We start from the raw sequence: 17,432 nt of genomic DNA on the forward strand, positions 1-17,432 counted from the left end.
ATTATTTATTTAAAAGATTTCTACCCTGCCTTTCCTCTGCTGAAAGCAGATGCCCAAGGCGGCTTACAATTTATAGACCAAAAAAATAAATAAAAATAAACAACAATACAATAGAAAAAAGAAATACAATGAGGAGAATAGCAATTGGAGTAGGGCAAAAATACTCAAGATGTTGAGATGTTGTTGCTTGCCTTCTGAGCATGAGAAACATGTTCTTCCCAGTTTCCTTACTGCAGTTTCTCTACACAGGATACTTCATGTTTTCTCTTTATTGGGAACCTAGTCAGTCAGGAAGACCATACATGTGGCTACTGCTAACATATATTCATGTGTCAACCAATATTCACATTATAACTAATTGGAAAAGGGTTTTGGCTACTGGCTTTAAGGTTGTACTCTGCAAGCATGAGGGCTACAAATAATAACATTTTTGTGAGTGAACTTGTGGAATTCCAGGAATGCAGCAAGAGTTCCCAGGTCTTCAAAAAATGCTATGTGTCATGTATTTTATGTTACTCCCAATTCAGCAAGGCAAAAGGGGTTGAGCTGTTCTGACCCAATCCAAAGTACAAATCTCTCATCCTTCCTAGTCTCAATCAAGGTCACAGCACAGCTTCTTCTCTCCCCCCCCCCCCCAATCTTGCCTTAGAAATACATACTTACAGCAAACTTGCCAGTTCCCCAGCAGGACAGGAGCTCAGTCTTCCTTTTAATCCTTTCTCTATCAGTGAAACAAGGGAAAGCTAGATAGTTGCCAAGATCTCCAACAGGCTATTCCACTTTGGTTGTTGGAATGATACAGCTAGCTTCCACAACTCACATACACAATTTGTTTAAAATGGCATGGATTTATCGATCTTCATGCCACAAAGACTCATACAAACATAATAAACACAAGCCAACATCTTGGTCATTAATATCTTTAATCTAGACTTTCATCAATATCCAGTGGAGATACAACTATTTTTTTCTGGAGATCAGTGTTTCTCAATCTTTGAAATTGAACACCCTTCCAAAGTTCACTCTGCCTCATGTCTTGCCCTACATACTTAGTATCAGCCAGTTGTTGTATGACAACATGTGGACATCTTCATGCACAATTGCATGTATGAAGTTCACTGATGCGAAGTTCAGTGATGGCGACTGGCCTGGACACCTTTAAAAGGGGACTGGACAAGTTTCTGGAGGAAAAATCCATTACGGGGTACAAGCCATGATGTGTATGCGCAACCTCCTGATTTTAGAAATGGGTTATGTCAGAATGCCAGGTGCAAGGGAGGGCACCAGGATGAGGTCTCTTGTTATGTGGTGTGCTCCCTGGGGCATTTGGTGGGCCGCTGTGAGATACAGGAAGTTGGACTAGATGGGCCTATGGCCTGATCCAGTGGGGCTGTTCTTATGTTCTTATGATGCATGCAAGGATCCATGGAATGGGGCAATAACCCACAACAGGTATTCGAAGAAAAATAGCATATCTTTGATGCTGTCCTAAAAAGACTAATCGGAAGTCATCGATGGAATGAAGCAGCCATTCTCCCTGAGACAAACTGGAAGTTTATGATACCCGCCTCCCCACCATAGGTGGTCACATACCAGAGCTGCTTTGCATCATCCCTGAAGAATTTCTGACATGCCAAACTTCAACTGACTGCCAAGAAGTCTCCTTTCACTCTGGAACAGTGTGTCAAGTGTCCATTACTGTACCTTATGTAGAATGCAGAGTATAAAAGACATCCCCCCCTCTTGTCCAACTATAGAATGAAAACATCAGCCTTTCAAAAAGAAATGAGCATAATCTCTTGTAACAAACTGATATTCACCAAAGCCATTTATAATTATGGGTGGTATAAAACTGGTGCTTTTTTCTTTTTAACAGTTTTGATATAATATTTAGTGGATTTTAGTTAAAAGAGAAAAACAGAGTGGATCTGCTACAGGGTACAGAAACAAATTATCAATGACTGAAAATGGAATCAACTCACTCTGGTACTCCCCCCCCCCCCCATTAAAAACCCTGGCACTTTGCACAAGCTGAGAAGACAGTAATGTTAATAAACAAGAGAGCGTATTGACTCAGACAAGCTGGGTTTTCACCTGTTTTTTTTAATTTAAAAAATGAATTTATACATACAATGGGAAAATGTGGTCCCTGAACAACTTCTATACTACAGAATGTTATCAGTTTTAAAAAAAGAAAAGAATTATAAAGTAGCTGTGAAATGCTTAAGGACAATTCATGTGACACTCAGTACTGTTGCAGACTTTCATTATATATATATTAAAAAGGAACCTTCTCTCCAGCCTTTTGATAATAGGAAAGACCACAACAAGCAAGTGCACATGTAATGCTTCTGGAATCTAGGGAAGTCCAGGTGAATTTCAGACTGCCTCTCATCATTTTCACATTACATAAGTACAAACCTGATTTTGCAAGCTGAGTGTATCACAGCTCCCTGACAAGTGAACAAACATACATTTATTGCATTCACATGTTAACATTTCTAGAAGTACACTTAAAACCTTGTAGGTGCACTCTTAAAAACAAAGTGTCATGTGTGAAGTGAGGCTATGCCACATTCCATTTCCTAACCAGAATTCTACTTCTCTTGCCAATGTCCATGCACAAACGCAGGTACACTTTCCACATCATGAAAATTTGGGTAGTTCTTCTACAAGTTTAGAAGTTAGCAACTTCCACTGGTAGGCACAATAATACACACAACTGCGTATTATTTTCAGGAAAGAATACACCTACATGGTAAAGCTCAGGACCAAGGCCAAAGCTGGTAATACTATACTGGCATAATTACCCTTTGGGAAACAAAGGGGAGTTCACACAAGAGATTTTTTCAGTTTGAGGGACACTGACCAAACACACTGAACACCTCTAAGGTAGAGAGTACTGTGAGCCCAGTCCTGAGCTCTGTGCGCTGGCTTACTGCTGGTGCACACTGTCACAAACATGCCATAAGGCATGTTTGTGGGGCTTAGTGCCAGCCCAGCATTGAAGCTAGCCCAGTGCAAGCTAAAGCTAGTGGAAAGCTGGTGCTCCACCGCTCAGCAGTTGCCCAAACCGCGGGGCTCTGGAAAGGTAAGTGGGATGGGGGGGGAGGTGGAAAGAAGGTGTTCCGGTGCAGGGGGAGGTGGGGAGGAGGCATGCTAGGTGAAGTGGGACAGGAGGAGGGTTGGGCCGTGTGGCCTGACATGGAACTCTTTGATTCTGCGGCAGAGAATCTCCAAAGCTGCCGCAGAATCAAGTAGCCCCATTGCAGGGCTACTTTCCTTACCCAGGGGAAGGGGACAAACAGCTCCTGAATTGCTGGCGGCAGCTGCCCGGTTGTGCGCGGGATGCTGCAGCAGCCATTTTTGGCACTGAGGCAGTCCTGCACTCTGAGCAGCTCAGGATTGGGTTGGCTGTCATCCAGTTACCATGTGATCCCCATCAGTCACTGCTATCATCACTGTGATAGGTAGCAAGATTTTTTTTTTAAAACCAGGTTGCTCCAATCAGGTATTTCATGCTTCTGGCCTGAAACCTATGATTTTATCAACTTCTTACTGTCCAGTTCAAATGAGTAAGAGGGATCCTGGCAACTGCCTGACATTATCAACTTGGCAAATAAAAGGAGCAGAAAAGGTAGATCAAGTCATTTCTGAGACTAGCAGTCCTCAGAAATATCTTACAGAATGCACCTCACTGAACCATCATATTGCTGGTCCAAAGAGAAAAGCTCCATTCTATCCCAGAAGTGGAACTGCTTATTCAAACAAGAGATTACTTTTATACAGACCAACTGAAACTGAAGAAATTACTTTCCTCTCTAGAACAATCATCTATAGTTTCTCGTTTTGATGTCAGGTAATTGCTACTGCTGCACACTGGTTCAAGAGATGAAAATGTAAAATGTTTTACTAGAAACAACTTCTGATAAAGGGTTCTGTGTAACTCAGAAGTTTGTATCTTCACACCCAGACCAATGTATATCAGTGTTATCTCCTTAAACCCTTTTTATGAGCTGTTTTCAACTGTTCCTCACTGATGATATATGGCAGCAAATTCTCCAGTTCAAGAGCATTAACCCCATTTATCATCCTCAATTCTTGTTCTTCTAAATGCCATGCTTACTGTAGCACCAACTGCTTATTTCGTAGATTTGAATAGTTTGGGGACAATGGGTCCCCATTGGTAGTCAATGGGTCCCCACAGACTAGCTTTTGGTAGTGGTTCAGAATATGACAGGCTACATGAGTTTGATTTGTAATCGTATTAATGTATTGCACACATATACAAGTCAGATGTGAGGTGAGATTCCATCTAGAAAGATGTTGAAGAATCTGAACATCATACAGTGTTTTTCAAAATAGAATTCCAAACAGTACCTTTGAGACGCTGTTTGGTCCATGTATGGAATATATGCATCTCAGCTGAAAACTGTTTCAACACAGTAAAGAAGAGGAGACTGACACATCAGAACATCCACTGCACACACTTAAATGTGTGTGTGAGTAAAGTTGGTGAACTTGCAGCCCTCTCTTATATGAACGGTTAGGAAAACATTAAAATGTGTATATTCATAAACCAGTATATCTGAAAAGGAGAAAATAACTGGCTGCTATTTGTTTTTACTCCTACAGACGACCTTTTGTGATTCAGAAGATTAATCTATCTCTATGCCAATTTTCTCTTTTCTAATCTTGCTGAGCAAGAAGGCTGGCAGATCTGTGGAAGAGTTACTGCTATTGATGAATCTCAAGGGATGTAGGTAAGCCAATCTTGCACAGATGAAGGGGGGCTGGGATTACACAGGAAACTCAGAAAAACAGCTTGCAAAGAGGCTAACAATGCAGATTTAATGCAGCCAAGTTAAGCGATGGCCAGCAACAGTTCTTGGAGAACAAGCATTCTTGCCTGCCTGTGAACAAGAACTTTTCTGCTTTTCATGTGCTTCTGTTTGCCTGCAGTCTCTATGGAACAAATAAATATTTGTATCACGTTTCAAGAGACCCATGTAGAGAGATCAACATGTTTGTTTTGATTCAGTACAATAATAGGTGCTCTGCCTTCCATCAACAGTCTTGTGCCCTGTGGAATAAACTTGCATTATAACCAGGAGTAGGGCACATTAATCTCTGTGCCCTCTCCCCATAATACTCTCAAGCACATTGCTTCAAGGCCTTATGCTTTCCTTAGCATTAGTCACTGTTGGCTATTGGATTCCAATATCGAATTTGCCTTGTGGCAAAGCTTTACAAGCTTCCAATGTTGGGAAAGCTCTTCAGTTTTTCAGGGAAGTCATCTTTGTACAATACTGGATCTGCTCGGTGCTCCACCACTTTCAGAGGCATGGTCCCAAAGACAGAGGCAAACTTGTTAATGCATTCAGACCTGGAGAAATAAAGAATGGCATTACTTTGGAATTGTCTCACTGTACATTGTTTAGCTATGCACTCTGTACTGCCTGTTTCAGTTATTCATTTTTTTATTGTGCAACTTTTGTATCCTGCCTTTTGTGCATAGGGAAACCAAAGTTGCTAACACATCAGGGAATAAAACAGAAATAAATATAACCAAGTCACAAGTCACTTGACTTTTCTCAAGTTTTTGGAAGCATTTTATCCATACAAACTACCAAGAAACAAAAGAAAAATTCCAGAGGGCTAGCTATGTTATTGTGGTATAATTGAGCAACATAATAAAGAGTCCAGTGGTACCTTCAAGACTAATAAAGTTACCATGACACTAAGTTTTCATCTGCTAGAGCCTACTTTGATGCATGAAACAACAGAGAATGCCTCTCAGTATACAAGATTTGGAAACGATGTGAAGCTCTTTGATTGAAGCATTTAATCACAGCAAAGAAAAAGGAGAGGCTGTCAGCTGCACATGTGCACAGGGAGGTCAAAGCTTCCATATTCCCTCTCCGCCAGAATTCCAGGCATACTTAGAGCAATGTATATGCTGTAAACCAGGGTAGATTAGCTGCCAACATCTCTCTTAAAGGGCCACTGTCAGGTCAAATTTGGCTCAGTAAAAATAAGCTTGCAAAAATAAGCATGTAGGAAACGAAAAGGTACACAGAAATATATCTTGGATTTCTTGAAAAAAAATCCACTGGAGACTTTTTTGCTCCATAAAATAAACAAGCATTCTCTTTATGATGTCTATGGCATTGATTGTACTTGAAAGCTCAAAGTACAACATTTCGCTAAAACCAAACTCTGAAATGGACTGGTTTATTTTCATTGTCCAAGCTGACTGAAATACTGTATCCACACTTTGACAAAGCAGACTGAATTCCTACTCCGATCCACCCGTACATCTTATGACACACAATGCTTTTAGTAACAGGTAAAAGGATCATAGCCTCTTGCAATCTTTCTTGCAACCCCTCAAGGCAAGATGAGAAACTGGGAGAAGGGATGGAAGGAGAGGTCATACAGAAAGAATTAACCTCTGGGGAAGGTGCTTGGGCAAATCTAGCTGGATCTTTAGTGCAATTGTTCTAATGAGAATTTAAGATGGAGTGCATCGGTAGCCAACAGTAACTTACTAAAAAAGGCATGGAGTCATGACCCACACTTTGGGAAGTCCTGACCTAGCCTAACTCACTGAGAAAAGTGTGATATATAAATAAGAAAAATAAAAATTGGACTATATTCTCAGAATTCCAGTATCCTGAGTATCTGAAAAGCCAGATACAAGATCTAAGCAATTTAAAACGACGTGAAGATTCAACACAATGATGTTCTAACCACTAGATAATGACATCCAATTGAAAATGAAGAATTGGCAATCACTCTCATCATCAAAATCCTCCAACCATGACTGCCAGACAGAAGAGGTGTCTGCCATGTCCTGACTCTCAACATTGAAACTAGCTGGAGACTATTCTGCTACACTGGGGGAAGGATCGGATTTCGCTTTGACAGGCTCACAAGGATAGCGTCCATGACCCATTTTTGTTGTAGGAATAGGATAGGTATCATTTCATATTTAGATTTCCCAAGGAATCCACCACTTCCTTATGGAAACTATTCTATAGCATAACATGTCATAATTAAGCTGTACTTCCTGATAGCCTTTCTTGAATTTTAATCTCCTTATTTCACATCATATACTTTTTTTGCAACCCTAAATAACTCATCACCATGCTTGGTGTTTACATTCTTAAATACCTGAAGACTTATACCTACTTAGTAATTTCTTATCCAGGCTATAAATACTTTGCTTAATCACATCTCATCTATCAATCCTTTCCACAGCCTATAACAGTAGTATCCCTTTCAGCAGTGACCTCTTCTCATGCAAACCCGCTGGCCACAAAGTGAATACAAAACTGTGACATTGCCAATGCATGGGACTAGAGATAGATACATTTCAAATAGTTATGAGCAGGTCAGATCTTCTCTTTCGATCCATACCCCTTGTATCTAAAACCTTTGTTTTTTATCACCTGCAGTACAAGTCTTCCTACCTGCTTACTTGTTTTTCACTTACATATAAAGCATGTGTTCAAAATTATTTTTGACGACCTGGGCTTGACATTGATGGCCTATCAAAACTGAATTGCCAAGGCCTGAGCACTGCTAAATCAACTTTGGAAAGAAGTGACATTTGCTCTCAGCACTTGTATGCACTTATCCATAAAGGTGCCATATGTTTCCCGTCAAGTGGAGCGTGGGAGGTGAAGGGCCAGAGAGAGGCCAGACCGGGAAGGAATCCAGCTGGAACGAGGAGTTCTATGAAAGACTAGAACTATTCAATTGTAAAAATCCCTATGGGGGTTTAGAACAGCCTGCCTATTTAAACCGCCTTGGATTAAAGTCTGAGGAGAAATCTGAGGACCAAAGAAAGGCAGTATATAAATACCTGTATAAATAAATAAATAAATATGTTTGGTTATACACAGCACATATCCAAAAAAGCATATGCATGGTACTTGAATAACTGCTGGTATTATTTTCATCCTAGATTGGGCTTTCATATTAAAATACTTTGTCTACTTTTTAAGATGAGCACAAAAGCCTTGTATACATGTTCTTAATATGCTCAGATGCAAGTACTATGCATTTCAATGGAATTCTTATAAGAAATGCTGAAGACAGCAGCTCTAGGTAACGGAATGATTGTGTTCCTTGAGCTAGCAGAAGGAAAATGGAAGTAAAAGTGTACCTATCAACTTCTAGAACCTTGCTGTACCCTTTTAACAATACTGACAGTCTAAATATTTACTACTGATCTAAATCCGGAAGAAAGTTTTGGCATGACTTCTGAATCGGCTAGACCTCTGAATTATAGTTTCAAGCATGGTGGTTCAGAAAATTTTCTCTATACCTACATTGTTATTCCTGGTTCTTTGTCACTTCTATAAGCTCAACCAACAAACGTTACTTCTTCAAAGCAATGACACTTGCATACTTGTGATAACATGTTGTTTTATTCATTAAACATAGAGATACCCCAATTCATTCATATACAGTAGACATGCAGAGATTGAGACCTAAAACTCTACTTTCAAAATCATACCTTGATGCAACAGACTTAACTTTTTATTAGACTCAATTGCTGCCTTAGCAGATCACATATGTGTAACAATATTTTGTAAAAAAAACAACAACAACATAGAATTAAGCTGGGTCTAACTTGAAAAGAAACAAATAATTAAAGTTTGGAAATGACATGGGGACAGCAAGGGGCACTCACCTTTCCACCATGTGCGTCTGGTCTAACGATAACCCATCAATGGCTGTGCATTCTGGACACTTGAATTTCTTTCTGGGGGTCACCTGTACAAAGTAAGGACAATAACATGGTCAACAGTACAGGCATTAATTATCTTCCTCAAAAAGCAGCACAATGTCCTTGCACGTATCTGCAGTGTAAGTCAAACCCTTGAAGGAAAAGGAAGGGAAAAACAAAAAACTTATACCATTTAGTTTCATCTGGCCCAGCTGACTGCAAAACTCACAGTGGTCCAATAAAAAAAGGCTTGGAGGGGTTTCGCCTTCTGTAAGTGGAAAGTAGTGGCGATGACAGGCTCCTTAATTCCTGTTTAATGACTGTTTTCTCACTGCCAAGGTCCCTGTATAAACACCATTTGTTCTTGCAGCCACAAGAGCGATGAAATATAGCTTCCCATACTTCACCGTAACCTTAATCCAACAGACACACTTTGCTCACTTGAGTTAATAGCTCACTGGCAAACTCTGCAAGGCTTTCCCAACTGCACTGAGGTGCCAAATTACTCTGCAGTGCCCTTGCACAGTTCAGAAACTCTCATAGCAAACACACACACTTTATCTTCTTAAGGCTTTACTAGGAAACACTGCACTGGTCTGGGTAAATGATGATGGACAGGCAGGAAAGCAGGCCTTGCTAATTGAAGTAATGCCTGGAGGCCTCTAAATCTCATTTCAAGTTGACACACTTTGAAATAAGCAGACAAAGTGAACATCCAGACCTAAAGAAAATGTGTTGAAACATGTCAGGAAATTAATTCAGGGATAAAAGTTCATTTTAAAAACTGATCTTGCAATTCACATTCTTGCAATTAGAATTCTTATAAATCAGCTGTTGCCAGTTGTGACAGAGATGGACTGTGTTTGGATTTCCCCCCCCTGGCAATTTGATCAGATTTTTGTTTTTTAAAATACATTATTTAACTTGTCCCACATCAGTTTGGTAATAATGATCACAGATAGAAGTGGTATCACACATGGGCCCCTACAGGGGATGTACAATGATGTTCTCAAGATGTTCTTAACTAGACATGCAAATCACACCGAATCACAGCATGACTAGAGTTTCTTACCACTTTATAGGCTGTGGCAACCCATTTGGCTGTGAATGGTATACTCTTAGGGACCCTCTGAGACACTGGAAGTTCCCTGGAACCAAGCCTGACTGGCTGAAAATATTTTGTCTGGAACCAAGCCAGACAAAAGAAAATATTTCTTTACTCAGCGTGTGGTCGGTCTGTGGAACTCCTTGCCACAGGATGTGGTGCTAGCGTCTAGCCTAGACGCCTTTAAAAGGGGACTGGACAAGTTTCTGGAGGAAAAATCCATTATGGGGTACAAGCCATGATGTGTATGTGCAACCTCCTGATTTTAGAAATGGGTTATGTCAGAATGCCAGATGCAAGGGAGGGCACCAGGATGAGGTCTCTTGTTATCTGGTGTGCTCCCTGGGGCATTTGGTGGGCCGCTGTGAGATACAGGAAGCTGGACTAGATGGGCCTATGGCCTGATCCAGTGGGGCTGTTCTTATGTTCTTATGCTGCGGGGCAGGGACAAAGTGTCCAAGTAAGACATATATGCGAGTCTCCTGGGAGCTCTCTCCTAGTGTCTCTCTACATTATTATTATTATCAACAGTATTTATATACCGCTTTTCAACTAAAAGTTCACAAAGCAGTTTACAGAGAAAAATCAACTAACTAAATGGCTCCCTGTCCCAAAAGGACTCACAATCTAAAAAGATGCAAATGAATACCAGCAGACAGCCACTAGAACAGACACTGCTGGGGTGAGGTGGGCCAGTTACTCTCCCCCTGCTAAAAAAGGAGCACCCACTATCATTATCATTACCATTATCATCAAGAGCCCCTAGGAGTAAGCCAGGGTGGCAGCAGTTGCCCTTCTTTCACTGTTGATTCCAACAGTCAACCTGCCCACCCATTAACCCAGGTGGAGGAGAGATGGCACACCAGAGGTGGAGAGAAAATCAGAAGAAAGATTTGGGGAGGAAAAGAAAAATGAGAAGAACAATGAGAAGAGGAAAGGACATTGGAGTAGGACCCATATGCATATACAAGAGCCCATAACTCTGCCTTGTCCCAAGGCTGAATGCAACCTGGTACCTACCTGGATCACAGCCAATGAAACAAAGAGCCTTTCACTACCAAAACAGCATATTGATTTCAGGGGCTTGTTTCCATTATGTTAAAGTAGGAGAGAATCTTGGTAGTACATGGGAAAAGAGGCACCCAAAGATACTAACAGGCCAAACCTATCCCCTGCCACTTTACAGAATGCAGCCATGTCAATGGAATGTGGGCTGCATGCTATGGTGGGGGCAGAAGGCCAGCAAGAGGTGGCACACTTTTTTTGAAGTAAACTTTACTTATCTCTTGGTAGGGTGCCTGGTCAGCAATGGGTCTCATTGGTCCCACTACTGGGCTGTACGTTGCATTTGCAGCCAACAGTGTGTGGCACTCCCACATTACACAAAGACAACAGCTGAAGAAAACCTTACCTTAATGACTGCTTTCCCTGTAACGTTGGCCACTAGAAAATTCATGGCGATGTCTTCGCAGTTCATGTGAGCATCCACCCAGTTCTTGATGTCTCCAGGCATTTTGTATGTGTACAAGTAGTTAAAATACTGCAGCATAGGAAACATTGCAGAAAGAAAAAAATGTAGGCTTTATGTATATCTGAAGGGGTTGCAAATCTTCAAGCCTAGGAAGAACACTTTATTTAGAACAAAAATGGGAGCAAATGCCAGGCATGATTTGCTGTGAATTTCTCCAGTGAAAACCACACTGAAATTAATGGAGGTTTGCACTCAACACAGTTGCATGACTGTGTTCTTATGCATTCTTTCATTCACTGTGGTATTGCAGCATGCTCAGCATTTGTTCCCATTACCCTTCTTTATTATCTGGTGTTTTCAGCTTATTACAGATATTTTACTTTAAGATGAAAGAAATAATTCTTTTCCTCCAGAAGCCACAGTCTAAATTTTCTGGATCAACCTTACAAAACCAAAAAATCACCTTCTCTCTCCTCTTCAAATACTTTTGGACAACCATATCTGAGAAGTGTAATTGTGCAAAACTGTGCCTGGATAACCCCACAAACTGGCTCTAGATGCCCAAAGGAGCTTTGGACCCATGCTACTCAAAACACAGACTCAGATATGCCACAGTGCAAATTTCTTTGAAAACAAGGATAATTTCAAAAGCAGAGTTTTGTTTTTAAATATGGAATGAGGGTCTTCCATTAAGAGGCAAAAAAAGTCATTGTGCATTGAGAAGTTAGCTCTTTGTCGGTACAACCACATCAATTACAGATAATTGTTCCTGAGTGTAATCTGCATCACCATTTCTTTCTCAAGTGGACTGAACACTCAGAAGCATTACATAAAACAACTAATATTATATTGTTCATTGTGAGGATAGAAGTCACACCCATATATTCCCAATACACCAGTCTATAATTTTTAACAACAAAGCACACTGAGCTATGCAAGTAATGTGCACCATGACTGAGAAGCTGTAGACTCAATCAGAGGAACTCTGTCATTGGACTCTCCAGCACAAACAAGGCAAGCTTACTGTCACCTCTGTGATGCTCTAAATCATATTACATCTTTGCTATTTATCTTCGACATGTCTTACCTTGTGGTAAAAAGCTGCCCCTGTGAGTACCATTGAAACTTCATTGGTCCACTCCGATTCATACTTCCACTTGTTTGTCTCATGGTCCCACAAATGCAGGCGACCAGGGTATCCAACTAGTCTGTCAGGAAACTCTCTCCATACCTGCAGAGGACAATTGAGGTTTATGCCACTGATATCCCAATGAAAAATTGTACAATTTGGCTTAAAAGGACAGCAAATGTAAACTGTTTTCCACTGTTGGACATAAATACATGAAGGAAAAAGGCAACAAGGCAAATGCTCCTGGATTCACAGCTTTCCCTGGAGAGCCAGGTGTCAGCAGTGGCCAGGGGTACGCTTGCTCAGCTCTGGCTAGTGTGCCAGCTGCAGCCATACTTGAGTCGATTGAACCTGACCACAGTGGTCCATGCCCTAGTGCAGTGGTCCTCAAACTTCCCGGGAGATTTACCTCCTGGGTAAGTCTTTGCGGGGGTGGCGGCAAGGGCAGCGAAGAAATCCCCAGGATCGCCCTCTTGCAGAGAAAGGGGGGCTATTTTTAAACTAAACATATGCGCTCTCAGAGCCCAGGGGTGTGGGGAGCCCCACGGAGTGCTTGCAGGGCTCCCCGCAGTTTCTAAATAGTGAAAGTTGCAAGCACGACAAACCCGGAAATTCCACTTCCAGTTTAACCATGCTTGCAACTTTCAGTATTTAGAAGCTGCGGGAAGCCCTGCAAGCACTCCACGGGGCTACCACACCCTCCTGGACACTGAAAGCACATACGTTTAGTTTAAAAATAGCCCCCCCTTCCCCCACAGGTGTGCAATCTTGGGGATTGCTTCACTGCTTTCCCCTGCTCCCACCCCTTAAACGGATCAGGGCATCATTACATGAGCCTGTTAGTACCACTGCCCTAGTGACTTCAAAATTGGATTACTGTAATGTGATCTACACAGGGCTGCCCTTGAAGATAGTTCGGAAGTTGCAACTAGTGCAGAATGCAATGACCAGGGTGGTTACTGGAGCTAGGCGGTTTGATTTTATTGAACCGCTGCTTTGGGCACTGCATCGGCTGTCCATTTGTTTCCGGGCCCAAATCAAGGTGCTGGTTTTGACCTTTAAAGCCCTTCACAGTTTGGGGCCAAGTGATGGACCACCTTTTCCCATATATTCTGGTCCAGCCTTTTAGGTCATCTGAGGGGGCTTTCGTGAAAGTGCTGCCTTTCTCCCAAGTTAGGGGGGGTGGTGGCACGGGGGCAAGCCTTCTCAGTAGTGGCGCCACAATTATGGAATTAGGGATTTAAGATCTACTCCCTCCCTCATGGCATTTCAGTAAGAGCTTAAAACAATTTTGTTTCATTTTGCTTTTGGGATGTTTGCCTCCTGTGACTCTATAGCAGTTCCTTGAGTATTTCTGCCCTTCTCCAATTGGTGCTTCCCCCCCCCCCACTGTATTTCCTTTTTCTAGTATTGCATTTTCTAATTTTTTTCACTCTATTTTATTTATTTATCTGTAAATTGTAAGCCACCTTGGGCATCTGCTTTCAGTGGAGAAAAGGCGGGGTAGAAATGTAATAAATAAATAAATGTGCATGCCCTACCAGCTGCAGGACACAGTGGTGCAAATAAATAAACAAACTCCACACGCTTGCCTTCTCTCATTCTCTCCCCTCCACAGGAGGAGTCCTCATCAGCTGGCTGCTCTCTCCTCTCTGACAGCCATGCACAGTTTCTGGTTCACTCGAAGTTCTGCAAGATCTCCTGCTGTTGTGGGAGTGGCAAGTCTGCCCTCACTGCAGTATCTAGCCTACAATAAACTTTGGGGTGATCTAGCACCTGGGCAAGGATGCTGGTCTTGTCTACTATGCCACTGTTTTAGAGTGTCAAGGGACTCTCCTCATTTGCAATTTATTTACTATATTTATATCCCGCCTTTCTCCTCTCCCTGAAGGGGCCTATGATTGGCTTCCTTACTCCAGTGTTGTTAGAGCTATTCTTATATATCCCAGATATGCAGAACTCACTAACAATGCCAGAACTCACTAACAGAGACCAACTCAGCATCTATAGGAAACTGCTGAATATAGGTTTACTGCTGAATCCAAGGATGGATAGGGGTGTTAATAGGGGCCTGATAACAAAATAAATGGAAAACTGGGTTGCATAGAATGCCAAGACCTCCTTGTGAATATTTCTGTGTTATAATAAACTTAGCACTGGTGTCCATCTAACTCAACAAAGAAAATTAATTGGAGACTCTTCCTTTGGAATCATACCATCTATGCTTACAGGAAAAGAGAAACATTCTATTCCAGTGTGAAAGTCCATATAGTGGTTGGCTCTTAATAGAACATACTAATATAGTGATCTTGCTTCAAAATATTCAAGAGTTTGCAAAATGGATCATTGTGGGCTCTGTCCTTGGCTTGTTTGCAAGTCTCAGGGGCAGTGTATGTAGGACTCCAAGTGTGCAACAGCTAGTGTACCACCCCTTCCCAACCAGGAATGACTGGCCAACTCAAGACATTTTTTTATCTATGCAGTAGGTTTGCAGTTACTAATCTTAAGAACCAGATGTTAAACATACAAAGCCTGACTCAGTGGTTGTAGGTCCTGTTGCAACCGTTTGCCCAATGTGAACCAATGGATCTCAGGAAGGCACAACCTATTGCCAGGGTCACTGGTGCAACCCTGATCTCCACTCCATGCAAACTGCCCCTTTGACACAACATTTCCTAGGGAGGTTTGAGGTGACTTTCTATTTCCTACAACCTTGCAGACTACTTGTCAGGGTCTTGTGGGCCACCTGTGGTCCACAGACCACAGGTTGGACAGCAATAGTCTAGTTCACCTCCTCCCCCATTGTTTTATTCTTATGATGACTTAATTTATTGTTTTACATATTGTACATTTTACTGTGGTATTAAGCTGCCTTGGACATTTGCTTCAGCATGGAAAAGGTAGGATATAAATCTTTTAAATCAGTGGTTCTCACACATTTAGCACCAGGACCCACTTTTTAAAATGAGAATCTGTCAGGACCCACCAGAAGTGGTCATGACCGGAAGTGATGTCATCAAGCAGGAAAATTTTTAACAATCCTAGGTTGCAATGCTACCCACACTTACCCAGGAGTAAGTCCCATTTACTATCATTGTTAAAAGAATACACATAGTAACTTGTTAAAAGTACAGGTCTGTCACATTTCGCAAATGCGGACACATACTATGGTAGCATCAAGTCTAATATATTAAAAATAAAAATATTGAAATGAATGGGGACCCACCTGAAATTGGCTCATGATCCACCTAGTGGGTTCTGACCCACAGTTTAAGAAAAACTTAATAAATAAGTTTCCACTGTCTTCTTGAGTCATTCTGCTTAACAGCAAACCAACCAAACTGCTCTCATTTCCCTTGCCCAATAACTACTATCACAAAAGGCCTCTTCGTACAACAGGCAATCTGAACAGTCCATTTTGCTTCCCCCACTCCCTTTCAGCTACCTCAACATGCTCCCCTGAACAGCATCAGATATAAAGTAACTGCTTTTCATTTCATCCTGTAACTCCACAATGACAGGTTGTAATACAATATCTGCAATGAGTGAAAAATATTCTAGTGGCACAGCAATGTGAACCAATCAGTCTTCATGAAGGATGAGTAGATACAAATTCCTTCACGTGACATTTGCTTTCACAAAAGGAAAATGTGCAGGCTCTAATACAAAGATACATAGAAAATTATTCAAAGTTTAGGTGCTGGGGAGCATGGCAAATGCTTTGATCATAAGACTAACACTTTTTAAAATTGAAAAGTATAATCAAAATACAGTTGGTTTGATATGAAACATGTTATGAGAACGTGCAATGTATGCTACTTCTGGGGGTGAATGAGTGTGTACACAGATTTCTACCCCTTTCCCAAATTAAACACGGACATATTAAAAAACCAAAGCTTTATGGTTTCTATTTTTCAACGTTCTTTACAGAACATTTACAGCTTGGGTAGCACTATCGTTCCACAGACAGCTTCCTTAACCGTGCCTTGTTCTTGGCAGCTGGATACAATCAGGATGCTATTCCTCTCACTTCATTACTCTACAAGTGACTACCAGATCAAAACGCAACTTGACAGGAACAGGGACAAGTCATCATTAATACAACCCTAGGTTCTATATACTGTACTGCCAGCTGCATTACTCAATGGACGCCTTTCCCAAGAGGCTCAGTGTGAGCAGAAAAGATACAAGTGTCCAAGAATGCAGAGGTAAAGGGAGCTGTCGGGCTATTAATAATAATCAAGAATACATTTTATTCTTTTTATTGTTTTAAAAGAAAAAGTTACAAATATACATAAATGAAGTTCAATTAAATGTTTTATTATTGATGTACTTACTTCTGTTCCTTGTTATGATACCTGCTCTTATTTTATATATAAGAAATATGATCTCTCTTAGACAATTTCATACTTTGAGGAGACAAATTTTAAAAAGTTAAAAAGCCTTTGAGTGAGATTGAATCTCCTGGAGTATTTTTGTTTAACAGCATTGTGGTTTTTAACATTATTTGTTTTCATTGTGTACTTTTATTGCTGTGCAGCACTTTTGAGTTTTTTGGAGAAGTAATACGCGTATTTTAAATAAATAAAAAATACATAAAAATAGCGTGGGCACTGTTGACATATCCATGTACCTTGTCACAGGTGATGCAACTTACATTTACTTCCCCATACTAGCAGGGGAAAGGCAAGATAAAATACCATACATAAACTGCAATTAGTGGAGAAAGAGGAGGCCCATGTTCTTGCTGGAGATAAGCGGTTCGACTGACAGCTGCACTGGCTGCCCATTTGTTTCCGGACCCAATCCAAGGTGCTTGCTTTACCTTTATCTGAGAGACCGCCTTCCATATAATCCACTCGTTCTTACTGGTCACTGGACAGGGCCCTTTCACCGGTGCTGCCACCCATGGTGGTGAGAGGGGTGGTGGCAAGGAGTAGGGCCTTCTTTGTAGTGCACCAACTCTGTGGTATTCCCTCCCTCTCAG

General features: G+C 41.3%; 1 protein-coding gene across 1 annotated transcript in view; it reads right to left on the reverse strand.

Moving 5' to 3' along the window:
* Positions 1 to 2,083: 2,083 nt before the first annotated feature.
* The window catches only part of EXT2 (exostosin glycosyltransferase 2), a 111,855-nt gene continuing 96,506 nt past the window's right edge, over positions 2,084 to 17,432 (reverse strand). The window contains exons 11-14 of the mRNA XM_066636555.1: positions 12,404 to 12,547; positions 11,257 to 11,385; positions 8,705 to 8,787; positions 2,084 to 5,386 (exon numbers count right to left, since the gene is read on the reverse strand). Of these exons, the coding sequence (XP_066492652.1) occupies positions 5,248 to 5,386; positions 8,705 to 8,787; positions 11,257 to 11,385; positions 12,404 to 12,547 (495 nt within the window). The 3' untranslated portion in view covers positions 2,084 to 5,247. The remainder of the gene's footprint in view (positions 5,387 to 8,704; positions 8,788 to 11,256; positions 11,386 to 12,403; positions 12,548 to 17,432) is intronic.

Source organism: Tiliqua scincoides, chromosome 1 (genome assembly GCF_035046505.1).
Source record: "Tiliqua scincoides isolate rTilSci1 chromosome 1, rTilSci1.hap2, whole genome shotgun sequence".
Classification (NCBI taxonomy): domain Eukaryota; kingdom Metazoa; phylum Chordata; class Lepidosauria; order Squamata; family Scincidae; genus Tiliqua; species Tiliqua scincoides.